This window comes from Dermochelys coriacea, chromosome 14 (genome assembly GCF_009764565.3).
Source record: "Dermochelys coriacea isolate rDerCor1 chromosome 14, rDerCor1.pri.v4, whole genome shotgun sequence".
NCBI classification, from domain to species: Eukaryota; Metazoa; Chordata; order Testudines; family Dermochelyidae; genus Dermochelys; species Dermochelys coriacea.
In genome coordinates, this window is record NC_050081.1 from 847,986 (window position 1) to 869,480 (window position 21,495).

At 48.3% G+C, this 21,495-nt stretch overlaps 1 protein-coding gene across 7 annotated transcripts; it reads left to right on the forward strand.

Annotated features, from left to right (window-relative positions):
- ARHGDIA (Rho GDP dissociation inhibitor alpha) lies at positions 1-20,016 on the forward strand. 7 transcript variants are annotated; one of them, XM_043496527.1, is made up of 6 exons: positions 1-634; positions 14,759-14,969; positions 15,510-15,593; positions 16,797-16,873; positions 17,053-17,116; positions 18,197-20,016. In XM_043496527.1, the coding sequence occupies exons 2-6, from the start codon at positions 14,780-14,782 to the stop codon at positions 18,394-18,396; spliced, it is 615 nt and encodes a 204-aa protein (XP_043352462.1). In that variant the 5' UTR covers positions 1-634; positions 14,759-14,779; the 3' UTR covers positions 18,397-20,016. The 7 variants fall into 7 exon arrangements, with proteins under 7 accessions (XP_043352462.1, XP_038227390.1, XP_043352463.1 ...); XM_038371462.2 differs by having other exon boundaries at positions 517-883; XM_043496528.1 differs by having other exon boundaries at positions 629-843.
- The last annotated feature ends 1,479 nt before the right edge of the window (positions 20,017-21,495 follow it).

The window sequence follows — 21,495 nt, forward strand, 5'->3', positions numbered from 1 at the left end:
TCACTCCACACTGGTCGCCCCTGTGAGCGGGGGCTACTCCCTATGTGCTCCTCACGGGCCCTGAGCTCCCAACTTCCCTTCAACTCTACCGGGGCAATGGGGAGGCTGGGAGCAGGGTGAGCTGCCTCTCAGCTATGTCCCCTCACCGACTCTTTCTAAAACGGCTCGGGAAATTCAACATAAACAAACATTAAAGGGGGATTTTAACTCGTTTCCTTCCAGAAGGTGAAAGGCGGCAGCTGAAAACGGACCCGAGCTAGGACAACGACTGGAGCAACCCAAGCGGGGTCCCCCGAGAACCAGGGAGGGCGGAATTAAGGGAACCCCCGGCCCCTGAACTCCGTCCTCGTGCAGCTGGGACCAGGCTCCGGGGTTAAACTGGACAGAGCCCAGGCCCCTTAGCGCCGCGCGAAGGGGCTGCCCGCGGCCGGGATCCGCCGCCCCAGCCCCAGCCCCAGCCCCAGCCCCACTCCCGCCCAGCGGCCTGCGTCACGCCGCTTCCCGCTTCCCGCCGGGGTGACGTCTTCTCCTCAGAGCGCAGGGGTTCAAGTCCAGGCTCTCTGCTTCCGGTCCCGCCCCAGGGCTTCCGCTAACGATTAAGAGGCCGGAAGTCCCCCGCTCCCTAGTCAGGAGGGTAACGGAGCCTCAGGAGACGCTCTAGCCAGGATCCGAACTCTATCCTTTTTATTGTCGGTCGCGCGCGCCTCACGCTCTCCTCCGGCCAATCAGCGCGGCGAGGCCTGCTCGGAAGTGAGGCACTGGGCTCCGTCCTCTTATAACCGGAAGTGACGGCAGGGGCCCAGAAGTGCGGGGGCGCGCACGGAGGCGGCTGGGCGGATCGGGGTCGCGGTGTCACAGCAGCGCGAGGAGCTGAACGGGCCGGGTAGGGAGGGGTGGGGATGCGCGGGGCGGGCCTGAGCTGCGGCCCGTCTCGGTCTCTGGGGCGGCGGCGGCGGCGGGCCCCTTTGTCGGGCACGGGCCGGGAGTCCCCTGGGGCCTGGCGCACGGTCCGCTCTGCCCGCCCTGCTGGTACCGCGTCTAGCGCCCTCACGAGCCTACGGTGGCACGTGCCCGGCTGCTGCGCGCGGGGTGCGAGGCCTGCGGGGGTCGCCTGTGAGTGCGCGTCGGGGGCCCGGCAGCGTTTCAGGCCCGCTGGCAGGAGGCCCCAGAGCCGCTCCCTTCAGCGGCTCATTCGGGATCCCGGTACAGCCAGGAGCGGGCGGGGCGGGGCGGTGAGCAGAGCAGCCCCGGTAACGGCATTTGTGCGCTGGTGTTTGGGAACAGAGGGTACTTCCTTGCTTCTGGTATCTGTTCTCGTTGGAGTCCTGGCTAGCGTTCAAGGGAGTGGTAAGGGAGGGGCGCCTGGACTTGTGCTGTCTCAAAAAAACCTTTTTGGCTGTCCTGAAAAAACAGGAATATAAAGTCTTTTTGCTGGAAATTTCTTTGACAGCCCCGAGGCATGAAGTGGGTGCATCCAAAAGCCTTCCTTGAAGGGTTGTTGGTTGATCTCTTCTATCAGCTGTTTCTTAGCTGTGAATTAAATACTGTTTAAGAATAAAGGGAAAGTCATTTCCCTTTTCACTTAATCAGGTTTGTTTTTTGGGCATATGTAGTTTTGCAGTCACCCAGAGCATTCAGAGAGAGAATATCAAACAGAATTCTTAATATAAGAATTGCAGAACTTTTTTCAGGCTTTTTATGTACTGTAAACTTTGTAAAGGACACTAGGTGTTTTTCTGTTGTAGCTTATCTTTAGTACCTGGAGCGGAGAGAGGCTGTACAACAGGAGTATGAATTTCACCCACTTTACAGCACAGTGTTTAGAGTCCTGATGGTGGAGTCTTTTAAAAACTGGTGCAATGATGTGGGAGGAGCAAACTAAAACTTGTTGCTAGACTTCAGTTGGAGGAGGTCTCTGGTCTGCTGGGGTGTTAGACTCAGAGCATTTGTATATGGAAAACAGCTTTTTGGTGGCTCACTACTGCTGTGTGCTGCTGCTCTTAAGTTCAGAGTTGAATCCGAGTGGCAACCTGCCTTTCTGAGGATCATTTAATAAGTGCAATGAATGTTCATATCGTAGTACTTCCCAACCAGTGAAGTGCCCTCCTATTCTCTCTCAAATGGGGTATTTTCACTGCTTGCTTTTGGATTGCTCTGGTGATGGGGAATCCGGAAGTGATTTCCCTGTGTTGCCTTCCTGCCTTGTTAGAATGGTTAAAGTCAGTCCCGCTGTTTGTTCTGCAATTCCAGACACAGTGCATTTCAAAGCTGGTCTGCATGAAGAGTATGCAGTTTGGTTGTTCAGGTACCTGATGTACCTGCTTCCACTGTGTGAAAGCCCCATCAGAAGTTGGAGGTGGGGGGAAGGAGAGGATGATTAGGGGAAGTCCCGGATGACAGGAAAAAGGCTAATGTAGTGCCCATCTTTAAAAAAGAGAAAAAGGAGGATCCTGGGAACTACAGGCCAATCAGCCTCACCTCAGTCCCTGGAAAAATCATGGAGCAGGTCCTCAAGGAATCAATCCTGAAGCACTTAGAGGAGAGGAAAGTGATCAGGAACAGTCAGCATGGATTCACCAAGGGCAAGTCATGCCTGACTAATCTAATTGCCTTCTGTGACAACATAACTGGCTCTGTGGATGAGGGGAAAGCAGTGGACGTGCTGTTCCTTCACTTTAGCAAAGCTTTTGATTTAGTCTCCCACAGTATTCTTGCCAGCAAGTTAAAGTAGTATGGGCTGGATGAATGGACTGTAAGGTGGATAGAAAGTTGGCTAGATTGTCGGGCTCAACGGGTAATGATCAATGGCTCCATGTCTAGTTGGCAACTGGTATCAAGTGGAGTGCCCCAAGGGACAGTCCTCAGGCTGGTTTTGTTCAATATCTTTATAAATGATCTGGAGGATGGTGTGGATTGCACCCTCAGCAAGTTTGCAGATGACACTAAACCGGGAGGAGAGGTAGATGCGCTGAAGGGTAGGGATAGGATACAGAGGCACCTAGACAAATTAGAGGATTGGGCCAAAAGAAATCTGATGAGGTTCAACAAGGACAAGTGCAGAGTCCTGCACTTAGGACGGAAGAATCCCATGCACCACTACAGACTAGGAACTGAATGGCTCGACAGCAGTTCTGCAGAAAAGGACCTAGGGGTTACAGTGGACGAGAAGCTGGATACGAGTCATAGATTCATAGATACTAAGGTCAGAAGGGACCACTCTGATCATCTAGTCCGACCTCCTGCACAGCACAGGCCACAGAATGTCACCCACCACTCCTATGAAAAACCTCACCCATGTCTGAGCTATTGAAGTCCTCAAATCATGGTTCAAAACTTCAAGGAGCAGAGAAGCCTCCCTCCAGTCAACCATGCCCCATTCTACAGACGAAGGCAAAAAAAACCTCCAGGGCCTCTCCAATCTGCCCTGGAGGAAAACTCCCTCCCGACCCCAAACATGGCAATCAGCCAAACCCTGAGCACATGGGCAAGATTCACCAGCCAGATACCCAGGAAAGAGTTTTCTATAGTAAATCAGATCCCATCCATCTAATATCCCATCTCGGGGGATTTGGCCTATTTACCCTGAATATTTAAAGATCAATTACTTACCAAAATCCCATTATCCCATCATACCATCTCCTCCATAAACTTATCAAGTAGAATCTTAAAACCAGATAGATCTTTTGCCCCCACTGCTTCCCTTGGAAGGTTATTTCAAAACTTCACTCCTCTGATGGTTAAAAACCTTCGTCTGATTTCAAGTCTAAACTTCCTGGTGGCCAGTTTATACCCATTTGTTCTTGTGTCCACATTGGTGCTGAGATTAAATAATTCCTCTCCCTCTCCTATATTTATCCCTCTGATATATTTATAGAGAGCAATCGTATCTCCCCTCAACCTTCTTTTAGTTAGGCTAAACAAGCCAAGCTCCTTAAGTCTCCTTTCATAAGACAAGTTTTCCAATAAGTTTTCCATAAGTCAACAGTGTGTCCTTGTTGCCAAGAAGGCCAATGGCATTTTGGGCTGTATAAGTAGGAGCATTGCCAGCAGATCGAGAGATGTGATCGTTCCCTTCTATTCGACATTGGTGAGCCTCATCTGGAGTCCTGTGTCCAATTTTGGACCCCACACTACAAGGAGGATGTGGAAAAAACTGCAAAACGTCCAGCAGAGGGTAACAAAAATGATTAGGGGACTGGAACACGTGATTTATGAGGAGAGGCTGAGGGAACTGGGATTGTTTAGTCTGCGGAAGAGAAGAACGAGGGGGGATTTGATAGCTGCTATCAACTACCTGAAAGGGGGTACCAAAGAGGATGGATCTAGACTGTTCTCAGTGATAGCAGATGGCAGAACAAGGAGTAATGGTCTCAAATTGCAGTGTGGGAGGTTTAGGTTGGATATTAGGAAAAACTTTTCCACTAGGAGGGTGGTGAAACACTGGAATGTGTTACCTAGGGAGGTGGTTGAATCTCCTTCCTTAGAAGTTTTTAAGGTCAGGCTTGACAAAGCCCTGGCTGGGATGATTTAGTTGGGGATTGGTCCTGCTTTGAGCAGGGGGTTGGACTAGATGACTTCCTGAGGTTCCTTCCAACCCTGATATTCTATGATCGCTTCCTTAGTTTCCCAGCCTCTTTCCTAACCAATCTGAAAATGGCAGCTTCCCTTTTTTTAAAACTAAGTATATGCTAAGCTGAGCTCAGCACTACTGCAGTTTCATAGTATAGGAAGTGGAGCGTAAGCATTCCCTGCATAGTTCTGTTGCTGTTTTTCAAGCTTCACCTGCAGCACACCCTACTAATACAAAAAGAAAAGGAGTACTTGTGGCACCTTTTTCCACCAGATGCATCCGATGAAGTGAGCTGTAGCTCATGAAAGCTTATGCTCTAATAAATTTGTTAGTCTCTAAGGTGCCACAAGTACTCCTTTTCTTTTTGCGAATACAGACTAACACGGCTGCTACTATGAAACCTACTAATACAGACAGCCTTGTGGCTCCCACACAGCCCAGCAACCTGAAGCACCTATATTCTGGCCTAAACCTCAATTATAGTCCAGAATGCTCTGCTGTTTCAGTCCTATGTTTCCCAGAGTTCTTGCAGTGCACCTCAGTCCTAATATTCAGCACCCCAGTTATTCTAGCCCTGTACTAGTTGTACCACCTATGGAACAACAGGGGCATCAAAATAAGCAGTAAGCTCCCTATTGGGCAGTCGCACTTAAAACAGTTTTACATGGTTGTGAGATATTGGCAACATATTGCTGCTACCTTAGGAAACTTGATCAGTTCCATATGTGCTGTATTTGTTCTATTTGCAGGGTCAACTGGTGTGACAAAATTCCCAGTATCAAAATTCTTAATTTTTTGAATGTTAGGCATTCAAAGCATGCTCATTAAAACTTAGCTGCTTTGGTTTGGGAGTCTCACTTGTATGGCCAACTCATGAGTACCCAAGACCATGTTTTATGATCAAATAATGCAAGGCATCTGTTCTCACGGTGGCCGGTACAAACAGTGTAAAGACCCACTAAAGTCAGACTTGAAAGCGTATCAGGTTGACCTCATCAGTTGGGAAGCAACAGCCCATGACAGAACAAGGTGGTAGCAGATTTGTCCTGTTGCTGTTAACCATTTGATGCAAGGTGTGTTAACATTTTATGTGAAAAATGTGAACAGCACACAGCAAATATAAAAGAGGCTGCAATGGTCACGGACAATCTTGTCCGTTCCACATGTAACCAGGTTTGTGGGTTTTTCATTGGTTTGACCTTGCGTATATCATTCACTTATAGGGTTTGTAAAATCTCCTTATGTCAACATGAGACTCCATCATCATCAGTTGTACCACACTGTGGGGTGGCATTGTAATGTTTCCAGTAGGGAAATAAGCAAAGACTCTCCAAACTTTTTTCTCTTATTCTTGTTAATATGTGCAGCTGTCTCATGATGAAAAGCTTGTGCATTAACTGGTGTCACTAACCAGACTGCAGCATGCTCAGAATTCAGACAGTTACCTCTACTCAGTACAGGACTACAAGAGCTCTTAATGGGGAGCACAGCTAATTGGAGTCCTCTGCAATGAGTGCTAATGGTCTTGATGTGACTGACCTGCTCTCCACTTACTGCACGTTATCGAGTGTACTTACTGCAGCCCCAAACTGGGTCATCTGCAAAAAGATCATAAGAATGGCCATATTGGGTCAGACCAATGGTCTGTCTAGCTTAGTATCCTGTCTTCCAACAGTGGCTAGTCCCAGATGCTTCAGAGGGAGTAAAGAGAATAAGGCAATTTATTGAGTGATCCAAACCCTGTCGTCCAGTCCAACTTCTGGCAGTCAGAAGCTTCTTGGACACTTGGATCCAAACTGCAGCATGCCTGAGAGGATGGAGGGCACTTGTGGAGTCCTTTCATTATTCCTGATGACTGGGCAGTGGGTGGACTCAAAGCCTCCAGATAAGGTGGGAATCCTGACAGTTGGAATTCTGCAGTAACTTTGTGCCAGGGCATAAGAGGGGCTTTCCCTGTGGGATGATCAGGCTCTTAACTTTCCCTTTCTTCTGAATTCTTGTGGGTATGGTCTTGGGAACAATTCATGTGAAATGTCCTGTCAGCCTACCAGCTGGTGTGATTAGTGAGTCCCTATTTACTCTTTGCCAGGTGATGCACCCATCCATGTTGCTGCCACCATGGGTTACCATGGTGATGAGCCCAAACTCGCTTCTGACCCCCCAGTCTCCCTCACTGAACATAACACATTTACCCCCAGGCCAACCAGAATTGTATCTCACTTGAAGGGACCTTCTGTCAAACTCAGTTATTACTTATTTGTATTCCAGTAGCGTCTAAGGGTTTTGAGCAGGGATGGGGCCACAGAACTTCTAATGTAGAGCGTGTAGAGGTCTGCTCTGTAGAGGTCTCTGTTCTGGGGATTGTTCATGTAAAAGGCAGAAATTGTGGCATGTCTTCTCACCAGCAAATTTCTTGGGTAGCAATACTGCTAGCTCCTTGGTTGCCACATCATTAATCGGGCTGTAACTGTAGCCAGGTTGCAGTTTCTTAGGAGCCTGGGTCTCTTTCTAGTGCTCATGTCTTGCCTGCTTAACCCTGGAGGAACTAACAGTTTGTAAGTTTTGAAACAGCAGGGCTCTTGGATAGAGGGATAAAGACAGTAAGAATTCCCTCTGCTAGGAAGAAAAAACAAGCTGGCACCTTAGACTAGCACATTTATTTAGGCATAAGCTTTTGTGGGCTAGAACCCACTTCATCAGGAAAGCTTATGCCCAAATACATTTTTTAGTTTCTGAGGTGCCACAAAGACTCCTCGTTGGTTTTGCTGATACAGACTAACATGGCTACCACTCTGAAATCTGCTAGAAGAGTGATTCAGCCTTCTCCAGTTTCTCACAAGCATTGGTTCATCTTTTGTGATCTCCAAAGTTCTGGTTAGCATGAGGTGCATCTGAAGCCTTCTGCAGCTGCATCATTGCTTGGAGCAAGACAGTCTAGAGCCTGACTCTTTCAGAAGCAGTAGAGTCTAGGAGTTCTCTTCCCACTCAGAAGTGGCTTTAGCCAGCAACAGGCACATGCTACCCTGTTCTAGATAGTCGGAATCTCTCAGGAGCCTGGAGGCTCTTTAGCTCTGTTACAGATCAAGTTTGCAAAAAGAAAAGGAGTACTTGTGGCACCTTAGACTAACAAATTTATTTGAGCATAAGCTTTCGTGAGCTACAGCTCGCTTCATTGGATGCATTCAGTGTCAAGGTTCCTTCTCCACTCTGAACTCTAGGGTACTGATGTGGGGACCTGCATGAAAACTTCCTAAGCTTACTTTAACCAGCTTAGGTTAAAACTTCCCCAAGCTACAAACTATTTTACCTTTTGCCCTTGGACTTTCGCTGCCACCACATGTCTAACATGGGTTACTGGGAACGAGTCCGTTTGGAAACATCTTTCCGCCCAGAATCCTCCCAAATCTTGCACCCCCTTTCCTGGGGAAGGTTTGATAAAAATCCTCACCAATTTGCATAGGTGACCACAGACCCAAACCCTTGGATCTTAAGAACAATGAAAAAGCATTCAGTTTCTTAAAAGAAAGTTTGGTGAGAGACCTTGGAAGGTCCTGCCAGAACTGGCTTGAGGTTCTTCAGTAATGTAGACTCTTGTCAGGTGACGACATGGTAAATGGTGATCTATCTGTAGTTAAATATCTGCCTGGTTTGAACTTGCAGTTGAAAATTGCAACTTGGGGGAGTCCAAAGGAAGGTGATCAGAGATGAGATGCTAGGCTGGTGGGAGGGAATCCCGTTCAGGACAACGACCATGACCAGGAGTATGGAAAGGATTCTAAGACCAGGAAGAAAATGACAGTCCATGTAAGGCAACGGTCACGTTTTAGATGCATTTCTGCAGCTGTAGGACAGAAGGTTCTAGCAGTGAGCATTTCCTAGGCAGCTAGGATCTGGAGGTGCCTGAGAATGGAGATTCCCTGCAATAATGCCTGAGGTTTGACCTGTGATCTGTCGCACACTATCAATTATCACATCAGGACATTAGTCATTTTATTGGTTAAATGGAGCTCTAGTCCTTAGAAGAAGGAATGTGGGGGAGGGGACCTGCTGCCTCTTCTGCAGGAGGTCCTGTGCCTGCTAAAGACGTTAGGTCTCTGCTTCTGATGGTATGGGACTTATGAGCACAGGCCATATGGTGTCTCTGGCAAGTTCAGTTACAGTTGATTCCTTGATTTTGGTTTGCCTAGCAATCTCACCCAGCAGGGGACACCTGGAAATGAACAGCAAAATGCCAGTTACCCTAAGGCCCCCTCTATCCTACTAACCCTAAACTGTGGTAAATGGCTTCTCCCTGCAAGCCAAAGGAAGAGGTCAGGGGCCTTGGGAAAAGCTTTATGTGCCCTGAAGCCTCCTTCCTTTCAGGTTTGGTGCCTTTCCTGAAGAAGCAGCTGAGGAACTGTGACCTCAGGCATGTGCTTTTTAGTGTAGTCCATTTCTTCTGAGGAGAGATGAGCCCTATCCTGAGCTGCTGGGTATAACAGCCCTGACCTCCCAGGTGACTAATGGGCAGGGGGTTGCTTTTCCCACCTGTCTGTAGCAGCTTTTCATGGCCTTAGAAATTCTCTAGTTTATCAGTGTGAGAGGAAGGGAAAGGGCTGGTTCCTGTGTGGTTAATGGAGGACTGCAATGGTCCTTAAAGTATTCAGGTTCATCCAGGCGCTCTGGTGTTCCCGTCCATCCATGCCAATGGGTCTCATGCTATAATGAGGGCAACAGCAGGTGGTGATTAGCAGAACAGCTTCTCTGTCCCCCTTGAGGCAGGATGCTCATTCAAAATGTGTCTATTTTGGGGGCTGGGAGGCCTGGATGCTTGGGAAGATGATGCTGATGGAGACTAGTTGTTGCTAGGGGAGGGGAAAACACAAGACACCCCAGCTGCTTTGTTGGGGGGTGAGCTAATGGGACACAGCCCCATGCTTGGGGTGCAGACAGAGGCCTGTTGAACTGATTTCCTGCTCTGACCAATGCAAGATTGCAGCTGGTAGTGGCAGCGGCAGTAGCTCTTCAGTAATGTCCAAAGCCTGTGGACACACCCATGCAGAGCCAAGCCAGCTTCAGGAGCTGAGTGGAGGACTGGGTGGACCTGCATTCTAGCACTGTGCTGGCCTGCTGTGTTGAACTACTGACAGCTTTCTGGTGTCCAGCACTGGCCTGAGTGCAGGTAGTGAATGGTCTTAGAAAGGCACTCTAACTGGGCCTCTTTAACAAGTGTCCACAGGGGAATTCACTTCTGGATTCAAGTTCTACCTTTGGATAGCTTGGCCTCCTCCAGGCTCCTTTCACTCTGACTTGCGGTTTAATTAGGGATTAATTATGACAACTCAAAGTTGAGGCTTCCCTTCCTCTGGTTTAAGGGGAATATTTGGAGTTTGGGAGCAAATGGCTGCATCATCCACCCAGGAAAAACAGGAGAGACTCCCTCTGCAGTTTTCAGAGTAGCAGCCATGTTAGTCTGTATTCACAAAAAGAAAAGGAGTACTTGTGGCACCTTAGACTAACAAATTTATTTGAGCATAAGCTTTCGTGAGCTACAGCTCACTTCATCAGATACATTCATTTTCCACTGAATCCGATGAAGTGAGCTGTAGCTCATGAAAGCTTATGCTCAAGTAAATTTGTTAGTCTCTAAGGTGCCACAAGTACTCCTTTTCTTTTTCCCTCTGCAGTGCATCTCAGTGGCAGCTATTGTGAGACCCTGCCTCTCCCTAGTCTCTTGTGAATAGCTCTTGTCAAAGCTGATTTAGTTGTTGATGAAGCGAAAGGTTGGTTGATAAAGGTAACTATGTAGGTGTAATAGACTTTTCTAAAGTGTTAGAACTAAACAGCATGAGTGAAGCACATGTTAATTGGCTAACTGAGAGATCATGAAGTAGTTGTCAGCGGGGAATCATTAAGTGAGCGTATTTCTTGTGGAGTTCAGCAGGGACCAGTTCTAGATCTGATGCTCTTCAATCCGGAAGTAAGTATAAAATCATTGCTGATAAAAACTTGTGGTGAAGTGATAAATGGGAAAAGGGCAGTCCTATAGAGTGACTTAGTTCAGTGGTTCTCAACTGGGGTACACAGGTCTTCCGGGGGTAATAAACTCATCTGGATAGTTGCCTAGTTTTACAACAGGCTACATAAAAAGCCCTAGCGAAGTTAGTGCACACTATTTTGTACAATGAGTTGTTTATACTGCTCTATATATTATACACTGAAATGTAAGTACAGTATTTATGTTCCAATTGATTTATAATTCTAAGGTAAAAATGAAGGAAGCAATTTTTCAGTAGTAGTGGGTTATGACACTTTTTTGTATTTTTGACTGATTTTGTAAGCAAGTAGTTTTTAAGCGAGGTGAAACTTGGGGGTAGGTAAGACAAATCAGACTCATGAAAGGGGTACAGTAGTCTGAAAGGTTGAGAGCCACTGATCTGGATCACTTGATAAGCTGGGCCCCTTCAAAGAAAGTTCATTGATACACCAAGTAAAAGGTGCAACATCTAGAAATAAAAAAATGTACGTCATACCTATAAAATTGGGTACTATATCTTGGAAAGCACTGACTCTGAAAAGGATTTAGGGGTCAGCGTGGACAAGTTCCCAGTGTGTGCGGCAAAGAGCTAATGTAACCCTGGGCTGTCTAAATCAGGAGTAGTGAGTCGGAATGAGGAGGTGGTTTTTACTTCAGACTGATTGTAGTGTGTATGATTCTGGAGTCAACATTTTTTAAAAGGATATTGAAAAACTGGAGAGGGTGCAGAAAGAAGCCACAAAAAATGTGAGGGGTGGAGAAAATGCCTTAGAGTGAGACCAATCTGCTTACCTTATCCAGAAAGGTGTGGTGTGTAAATATCTTGATGGAGACAAAATACCAGCTACTAAAGGTCTCTTTAATCTAGCAGAGAAAAACAGAACAAGAATAAATTGCTGGAAACTGAAGCCAGACAAACTAAAATAAGAAATAAGGCAGTTTTTTAACAATGAGGTTGATTAACTATTGGAAGGTTAACCAATGGAAGTGGTGGATTTCATCTCTGGTCTTCAAATCCAGATTTAGATGGATGCCTTGCTAAAAGATGCGTCAGCCAAACGTATTATTGGGCTCAGTACTGGGGTAACAGGTAAAATGTTATATCAGAGATCAGATCTTCCCACTGAATTCATAGATTAAGGCCAGAAGGGACCAATGGATCATCTAGTTTGAAGAGGCCCTCTATAATGGTGCAGTGGCAGCAGAAGCATCTGCCCAGAGGCTGGGTCAATGCTGCCAGTTGTGGAATATCAAGTGCAGACTGGCCATGGAAAGTTTTCTTGCTCACCCCCAAGAGCCACCTGCTTCCCATCCATCCCTGGGTTAGAAAACTTGTGTAAGAATAATCCTGAATGCTTTGGCTGTTCTCTCCTTGCCTTGTGATGTGATTCTGAAGCTTTTGTGTTGGACTTTCTCAATACCAAATGCATCACAACCACCCTGTCAAGACGCTAGCTAAGCAACTCCATCCTCGATAGAGGAAGCTGCTCCATGCTTAATTCTAGCTTTCCTGTGGCTAGACAGAGCAGGTAGAAAATCTCTACCTCAAGTCTGTATGTGTTGCGTGAGCACCCTAGTGTGCTGTCTGAGAACACACTGAAACTGCCACCCCAAAAAGCTAGTTCCTGGGAGCTTTGGCCAGCTCATCAGAAATGCACAGCTCTCTTCCCAGGTGGAGATTCTGTGCTTGTGCCATGCTTGGGTTTCTAGTCTCTTTGGTTGATTTGCAGGCTACGTGAACAGCCATACTTGCACCCAAGAGCCCTGGCAGCTAGAACTTTCTCTTGTCTATTTTGATGGTCCTGCTAAGGCTGTTTCTCTTGTGTAGCAGAGAGGTTGTGGAGAACATCACAAAATGGAGCAAAACTGGTCCCTCAGTCTTATTGCCAGACAAGACTTGCATAAAAGTCCTGGTTGAATGTTTTGCTGGAGTCCATCTAGCACCCCCACATGCTTCCATTGGTCCTGCTTTGAGCAGGGGGTTGGACTAGATGACCTCCTGAGGTCCCTTCCAGCCCTGATATTCTATGATTCCTTTGCTAAAACCTCCTCCCACAGGAGTCTGGAAATGAATGGGTCCAGCCAGGTCCCCACTCTCCACCCGACTCGCTCTATACCTGACTGTGACATATCTCTTTCTAGAATGCAATATATGCTGTTGTCACTCACATGTATAAGGTGTGTAGTAGAAGAAACTAATTGATATATCATCCCAGGGTGTGTGTCATGTCTGAGTTCTGGGAGCTTTTTCCTTAGGCTGATCTACTGGGGGAGTAGAAATGGAATAATTGATCTTTGGTTATGAAATGTGGTGATTAGAAGGCTCATAGATATTTAAGATCCAATGGGACCATTATGATGATCTAGCCTGACATAGGTCAGAAAATCTCACCCAGTAACTTCTGCATCAAGCCCAGAACTTGTTTGAGCTATAGCATATCTTTCAAAAATAAAATAAAATACTGATTTTAAGACTCGAATGAGTAAGAATCCTCTTCATCTCTAGCTGAGTATTCCCAGTGGCTAATTCCTTCACTGTTAAATGGTGCTTTTTCTCACCTGAATTTGTCTAGCTTCAACCACCAACCATTGGGTAGCTGTGTAGAGGTGTTGTAGGTGTATGTAAGTGTATGTGGTCCTTACAAGTTTGTATTTAACTGTATTGAGTATGGAGTATTTTTGTAGTATATGTGATGCAGTATATTGGAAATGGCTCCCTTGAATAGTGAACAGAATTTTATAAGTCTTATCTGTTTTGACCTTTGCATCTATATATGCAAAATTTTAGGAGGCAAAATGATGAATGGGAGTAATGAAGGATTTAGGGTATGTCTACACCACTGCAGTACAGCTATGGTGCTGCAGTTGTCCTGTAATATAGACACTTCCTACATTGACAGAAGGGGTTTTTCCATTGATGTATTTAACCAGCCTCTCCAAGAGGTGGTGGCTAGGTTGACCTAGCTGAGTCTACACTGAGGGTTAGGTTGATCTTAACCACACTGCACAGGGAACAGCATTTTTCACAGCCTGAATAATGTAGCTAGGCCGATCTAATTTTTAAGTGTAGACCAGGCTAAAGGATGGGGAAATGGCTGGATCCCTTCACTGCTTGTTTGTAAAGGGTGATACTTCTGGAGTGTTTGCAGTTGGGGAGTCCGCTACAGGGAAGCTTCTAACAGTCGTGGGTTTTCAAAGTCTTCACCATTAACTTTAAACTCTTCTGATATTTTTCTGAGGAAAGCCTCGCCTTGAATGATGTGGCCTGTGAGGCTTGAGGGGGGGATTGTGGGGTAGGAGTGGAGAATGACTTTTATAATGGGAATGGAGCTTCACCCTTAACGATGGCTACTCCACACACCACTACCTATTGCCTATTCAGAAAGTGCCTGGAGACTTGCACCATTGAGCTAAGTTAGTACAAATGCTATTAATCAGATAGCTGCTGCTTTTCATTGGCCTTGCCTTGGCTCAGACCTTTGGAAAGGACTGAGAGTGAGATTAGCCAAGGCAGGTGCCTTTCCCAGCAATTTGGGGACAGCCAGTGCCCCTTTTAGAACAGACTGATCCAGCTGCATTTTGAGCTACAGGCCTGTTGATCATTGCTGAGGCTCTGGGACTTGGGCCAACAATGGAGCGAACATCTCTTAGATAGACTTGAGTGCTGTAGGGAAGCAGACTGTAACAAAGCCCCAGATCTACTCTTTGGGTTTCTCCACTCAGTTGTTCTTGTGGGCTTATCTAATCACACTTCTCAAAGCTCTCTCTTGTCCTGGCAATCTGGCAAACAAAATGCAGAGACTGAAGTCTCCCCACCCCCTGGTGCAGTTGGGAGTCCATGGGTTAACCAAAGATTCTGCACCTGCTTGCCAAACTCTGACTCAGGCACTCGTAAGAGGGTACACACTGTAGAGAACTAGGTGTTCTGGGAATGTCCTACCCAGTTCATTCCCCTGAGACAACTACCAAGACCTCCCACAGGCATTTGGGAACAAGGGTGCATTGAACTGACCCCTCCGAAAGCTGGAGTTACTGGCCAACTATCTGTGGGGAGCCCTGCTTTGGCCAAGGAAGGAATGAGGTGTCTATTGAGGAGCCCTGCAGGACTTCTCAACAGTGTGGGAAACAGCTGCATTAGGCTACTGATCCTATTTCCCATTCTCCCCTCCTAGGTGTAACTCACGTGTGTAAAGATGGCAGAGCAGGAGCCGACCGCAGAGCAGCTGGCCCAGATTGCAGCAGAGAATGAGGAAGATGAACACTCTGTCAACTATAAACCACCTGCCCAGAAAAGCATCCAAGAGATCCAGGAGCTGGACAAGGATGATGAAAGCCTGCGCAAATACAAGGAGGCTCTGCTGGGTTCTGTGAATGTAGCTACTGGTGAGTCCTGGTGTCATCTCAGAGCATGTGGTTCTATCTGTGCAGACATTAAACAGCTACAACAGCCAAGACCCCTTCTCTACACCTTTAACTGCTTCAGGCAGACACTAAGAACTCTCCCACCCTCCTCCCAGATCTCTCTTCATACATGCTGCTGAAAGCCCAGCTTTAACTCGAGGATGCAAATAATCAGTTGGGAGTAACTCTCCAATATGGGCACTGCTAGATGTCTGGTCTGCCAGCCTTTACCCAGCTAGCTTAAGTCAGTCATTGGTCCTTTGAGTAAAGCTTGAGTCGATATCTTCTGGGATGTTTCTTCTGAATGGAAGATTCAGAGACATCTTTCTGTCCTGAGTACAAAACGAGGGGAACCCTGGATCTCTGCTCCAGACAGGCCCATTCTTTCTAGTTCTTACCTGCTCCTTTGCGTTTCCAGGAACTGAGTGAAAGGAGAAAGAAGGATGTAGATGGGTTGGGCCTTGGGGTGGGGATGTCATTAGCACTTTTAGGACTTGTCTAACAGCCTCTTCTTCGTCTTAGATCCCAGTACTCCTAATGTGGTCGTGACCAAACTGACACTGGTCTGTGCCATTGCCCCTGGCCCTCTGGAGCTGGACCTGACAGGTAAGCAGTAGATGGGTACTGCGGTCTACCTTCCAAGGGGGACAGGCCTTGGCTAGCTCAGTGCAGACAATCAGGAGCCCTGTTGGGGGGCCAGGCTAGGTCCACTGTCCATTCTGGCCTGGAGCTCAGAAGTGGAAGTGACCTGCTAAAATGTGTATTTCCAAACATAACTTGCAGGGGCCAGGCTCCTGTGAGTTTAGGGCTTCCAGCCTGGTGGTCAGTACTGCAGCCTCTCTGCTTCCTGTACCTGAGCTGCAGTGCAGAGGGCCCCTAGCACAGTGCCTTTTGGACTCCTGTTGGTTGTGCACATTCAGTCCTGCAAGCGCTACTTAGATGCTACCAGCTGGAGGAGCCCAGAAGCCACTTGGCAAGCGCTGGCTCACTGCTTTCCTAAAGATAGGAAACCCACAGACCTAATCCTGCCATAACTCCTCATTCCTCCCACCAAACTCAGCTCAGGCTATGTGGGGGCAGGACCGAGCCCTACACTAAATGAAGTATTCCAAATTGCTCCACAAACAAGTTACTGTTGCCAGAACTCTTCTAAAAATACTACCCCAAAATAAGCTGGGTTGAATTAAAGGCTTCTCTGGGTTCTAATCCATGAGGAATGTTGCACCAGCCTCCTCTAGTGGCATGAGGGTGGAATCCTGATAATGGGCCTGAGGGTCCCACTGGGATACCTGATTTTTAGTCAAGCAAGGTCTCCAGGTACTCCATTTGAGGGTCACGTTTCTTCCTGCTGATTCTGGGAAGAGGAGCTTGGTGCTGAGTCTCCTTAAGAGAGCTAGTCATTCTGAAATTGAGCCATATCCTCTGGTGTGGATAGGTGGATTCCTTAGGGTTTGAATGGACTAACTTAGAAATGGAGGTAGCTTCCAGCATGGGTGGGTGTAAGGTGTTGAGGTCTCTAAACAGGGACACCCATGAGTAAATCACATTTCTCTTCCTTTTTGGGAGGACAGTGTGTCTGGGACTCTCTCTTCCCCCACTGGGCTTTGTGCACCCTTCTGTGGAAACCAAAGGAGTTAATGCAGGAGCTAGGGCGAGGGAGGACCCGACATATAGAAAGGGACACTTCCCCTGCCTGCAACCTCGCACTTCATATTCCAATAGCTCCAGTCTCTGGTACAGAGCCCACCCCAAATGCAACCCACAGCACAGTCCCTAGGGAGTCTGAGCAAACTTCTCCCTTCTCTGTAGGTGACCTGGAAAGCTACAAGAAGCAATCGTTTGTGCTGAAGGAAGGTGTGGAGTATCGGATAAAAATCTCCTTCCGGGTAAGAACTTTTGAGAGTCACTGGCCCAAGCCTGTCTGTATACTCCGGGCGTACAGCAACCAGACATCCCAAAAGAGGGAGGTCACCAATCCCAAGGAAAGCACTGGGAGACAGGCCTCTGCCCTACCTATGGGGAGGGCTGTGGCTGCTCTGCTGTGAGTTCTTGTTCATCTCTGCAGGTGAACAAGGAGATCGTGTCAGGGCTGAAGTACATTCAGCACACGTTCAGGAAAGGAGTGAAAAGTAAGTGCTTCCATTGTTCCAGACATTGCTTTGCAAGGGGGGGGTCTCCTAGCCAGCCCAACTACAGTGAGATGTATGTGCCACCCCCATTCTCCAGCTGGCTCTGGAATGGTGGGAGGAGACTCTTTACTTTAGAACAGGGGTTCTCAACCTTTTTCTTGCTAAGGCCACCCTCAACATGCTATAAAAATGCCAGGGCCTGGTGGGGAGTGCAGGGGAGCATGGGGCTCCAGGCTGGGGAGGGAGGGGGCCCTTGGGCATAGGCATAGTTTTATTTCTATTTGGGGGGGTGGGCACAAGGGCTGGCAGGGCTTGAGCCAGCTCTGCACAGCAGGGTCCAGGGAGGGAGTGCCACCTCCACCCCATGACTCACTCAGGAGGCCACCTAGCCTGTCTGGGCTGTTGGGGAACGCAACCAAAAAATATAACTCAAAGGGGGGGGACTCAGTTCAAAAGTCTGAACACCGCTCAGGGTGCAGGGATGGGGTAGCTAGGGGCTGTGTGCAGATGGGGTAGCTAGGGGCTGTGTGCAGGGGGGGGCTCCCAGTGTGGCTCCCAGCTTCAGTCCCATGCCACTCCTGGCTTCAATGCTGGGGCTCAGAGCACCAAGTTTCAGCCATGGGGCTCCACAGGGAATCCTGAAAGGGTTTGTGGCCGCCCCAGTTGAGAACCACTGCTCTAGAAGGCCTTCTCATGTGCACCTTTGGCTCAGCACTGAGGGTGGGAAACCTCCTTCAGGCTCTGCAGCAGTACAAGGGCTTGGCTGATGTCAGTGGCTCCGGCTGCATTTGAGCTGATTGGCCTTGAATGAAGCAAAACTTAGTGCTGAATGAACAGCGGCTTCTTCCCCTCCTGTTGCTTGGCCTGCGGCACAGGGTGGGCAGGTGTCTGTCCCCATGTGGAAGGGGCTCAGAACTAGCATCGAGTGTCTGAATTCCCTAGCTCTGAGCCCAGTCGTGTGCCTTCTGTGGGGAGATGGCACGGCAGTCGGGAGGGGCTAGAATCTGTTCATGCTCTTCAGCCTCAGCACCAGCTCTGTGGTGGCTCATTCTTTTCCACCCCACCCCTGTCTCCTTCCAGTTGACAAGACTGACTACATGGTTGGGAGCTATGGGCCCCGAGCAGAGGAGTACGAGTTCCTGACCCCCATGGAGGAAGCCCCCAAGGGTATGCTGGCCCGGGGCAGCTACAACATTAAATCCAAATTCACAGATGATGATAAGACTGACCATCTGTCCTGGGAGTGGAACCTGACCATCAAGAAGGAGTGGAAGGAGTAGCCCTTCCACAGGCCAATTCCCAGAGAGAGAGTTAGCCAGGCAGTGGCTACAGTAGAAATCCCACCCTGTACCAAAGTGCTGACATTGGAACCCCACCTTCCCCTCCCATTTTTTTAAGTCAACAAGAAGAGCGCTCAGCTCAGTAACCCTTCCCCTTCCCTCCCCCCAGAGAATCACTGAATGGAACTGACCAAACCATGCTGTCTGCATCTGACCTCCAGCTGCCTGCCTCAGGGGCATCTGTCCTCTAGGCCTCTCCACCATGCACAGAAGTGGGAGTGCTTTCTGCCCTCCCCAGGGCCCTGATCAGGGTCTTGTCCCATTGCTGCATCTGACCTTTCTTCAATGGAATAAACCACAGGCAGGTGCTGAAGGAGAGGGACTCTGCAAGCTGCTTCCCACACAAAGGGGGCTTTCCTAATGCTCCTTTCGTGGGGTGGTGCCTCACTTTGGGAGGCTGAGGAATTGATACCAGGCAGCCACTGAACCCTTCTATAGGCTAAAATCATGTCTGTGGCCTCCCTCTCCCCTCCAGCCAGTGTCTTGAACACTGGCTGGCAGCTTCATTTGTGGCTGTTTCCTGTAACCATGATGCCTTAATGTGTGTAACATACATTCTCTAGGAAGGAGCCCTGATCTTGTTAGCTCCCACCCCATAGGTTTGTTAGCATGCTGCCCTCTCACCTCAGTCACTCATTAGAAATGAGTCACAACTAACTTTGCTGCTGGCCCATTCTCCTGAGCCTACTGCCATGAGAGGAGAAGGGCTTGTGGCATCCTGTGTTGCTCCCAGCCCACAGAGAGCCATCCTTGGGGATGTCCAGAGAAAGCTGTACTGGCAGAACTCTCCCACTTTCTGCTATGGAGGTGTTGGTCCTGTTAGTGTAGATCTCTCAACAGCCCAGTGCCTTCCTGTGTCTGCCCCAGCATCTTTACTGTGGTGGGTACGGGAGTCATGAGTGCTGCTGTTGCCTCCAAATTATTTCATTGGAGCCATTTTTGGCTGTAAAGCACTGAAATGCCAGGGCAGCTCCTGCTCCTTCTCTTGGTTTGGTTTTCAGCTGGGGGATAAATCAGTTCAGTTCTGCAGCTGCTTTCACAACCTGGTCAGAACAATAGAGCTTGCAATGGACAAATATTCAAGAGCAGTTAAAGCCTTATGTATCAGTTCTGCCTTTGAAATCTTGTGCCTGGCCTGTCAGTATTTATTGCCTTGACAAGTAGACTCCATGTCCCCAGAGCAGTCCCTCTTCCCCTTGCATCCTCACAGCACTGCAGCCTGGCATCCCTAACACCCACACTGGCACAGTAGTTGGGGGCAGGAACTCTCCAGGACCCTCCAGCTACTGGACAAGCATGTTCCAGCTCTGCAGCCATCTTCTCTGGTTGCTTTGATAATACTGATGTTCCAGAACTGGGACCAAATGTGTGTGGTTTTCCTGTAGCTACGTCTCCTGCCCCAACTCTTCCTCTCCCCCTCCCTCTCCCCCTGCCCTTTAGAGAGATTTTTGTTAATTTGATTTGGTGCATTTTGTCTGTAAATCTTAGACCCAGATTAACAGATTTGGAATCATCATCTGCTTCCCCTTTTATGACCATTAAATAAAATCTTCAAACTGACCATGCGCTGTCCCTTTGAATCCTCTTACCTTTTGGAGACCTGGAAGAAGAGTAAGTGGCCTGTAAGAGGGGGACATCACTAGGACCCCAAATTCACTAATTCCTTGTACACCAGCAAGTGCTGGAAGGGCTTTTCCCTGCAGTGATCTTTGGAGGTGATGGGAACAAAGATGGGGAAGGTGCTTCCGTAGGACTGTTTTCAGAGTAGCAGCCATGTTAGTCTGTATTCGCAAAAAGAAAAGGAGTACTTGTGGCACCTTAGAGACTAACAAATTTATTTGAGCATAAGCTTTCGTGAGCTACAGCTCACTTCATCGGATGCATCCAATGAAGTGAGCTGTAGCTCATGAAAGCTTATGCTCAAATAAATTTTAGTCTCTAAGGTGCCACAAGTACTCCTTTCCCTTAACACTGTCCTCTTCACTGCTATTGCAAAGGTTTTTATGTAAAGAAAACCTGTCCCTTGCAATCAGCTCCTGCCTTTCCTGTGGCCTCCACTAAGAGGCAGCAGTGGGGGGGAATGATTTGTTAAAATGGGACTACGTTCATACATGGTGCTTTCCAGGCAACCAAGGGGAGGAAGCCTGTGCCTCGAGGAATTAGATATCGAAGAGCCAGTGTCAGAGCAAAGTGCATCGCAGCAAAGAATAGTGAAGAAGGGAGCTAGTGGGAGGCATTAAGGAATCTGGTTGTGGGTGTGCCTGGGAGGCTGGAGGAAACATACTGACTGTAGGCAGAGCTAAATGCACAGCACCTTGAAGGTGAGGACCAGGAGCTTGGAACAATGCGATGGGAGTGGATTGGGGTTCATGGAACAGCACAGCATCTTAGTCAAAAGCTTTTTAGCAGAGAAGCAGATTGTGATGGGGGGGAAGCTGCAGGGGGAATTAACTTACCTGTGACTGACAGCCACCCCCTTTTCTGCCCTTCGTCTTAAGTGCTGGCCTAGGACATGTCTACATGAGCTCTTACTGTGTGGCAAGCTGTGGTGTAGGTCCAGCTCTATTGCTCTGGCTGTCCTAGTTTCCCCTGCTCACCCAGGCTGCTTCCTGGTCTTGCTGGATGAGGTGCCTTCCCGATTGGGTGGTGAGCCCTGACTTAATTTGTCACTAGTGCAGAGGGTTACTGCAGAACTGAAATTGGCCTGGAGAGGGAGATGTCCAGTATCCAGTCAGTCACAGTGGCCAGCACCAGTGCAATAAACCCACCCATAGCTGGTCCTTAAAGAACTACCTGGAGGCAGTTGGTGGTAGGGTGAAATCCTGTCTGATGCAATCTTAGTGTCGTGCTGCTCACTAGACAGCCACCAGGTGGTGCTAGAAAGCAAGGTTCTTCCTCCCCTGGCTCAGGACCGCTGCTGGCCCAAGGAGTGAGTGGCCTGAGTCTTCCCTGACCATTTTGAACCTGAGTAAGTGGGTCCCTCAGTCTGCTGCTGGGTGTTGGTCTGAGCCCATGTGGGCATGTGATTTCTATGCAGAG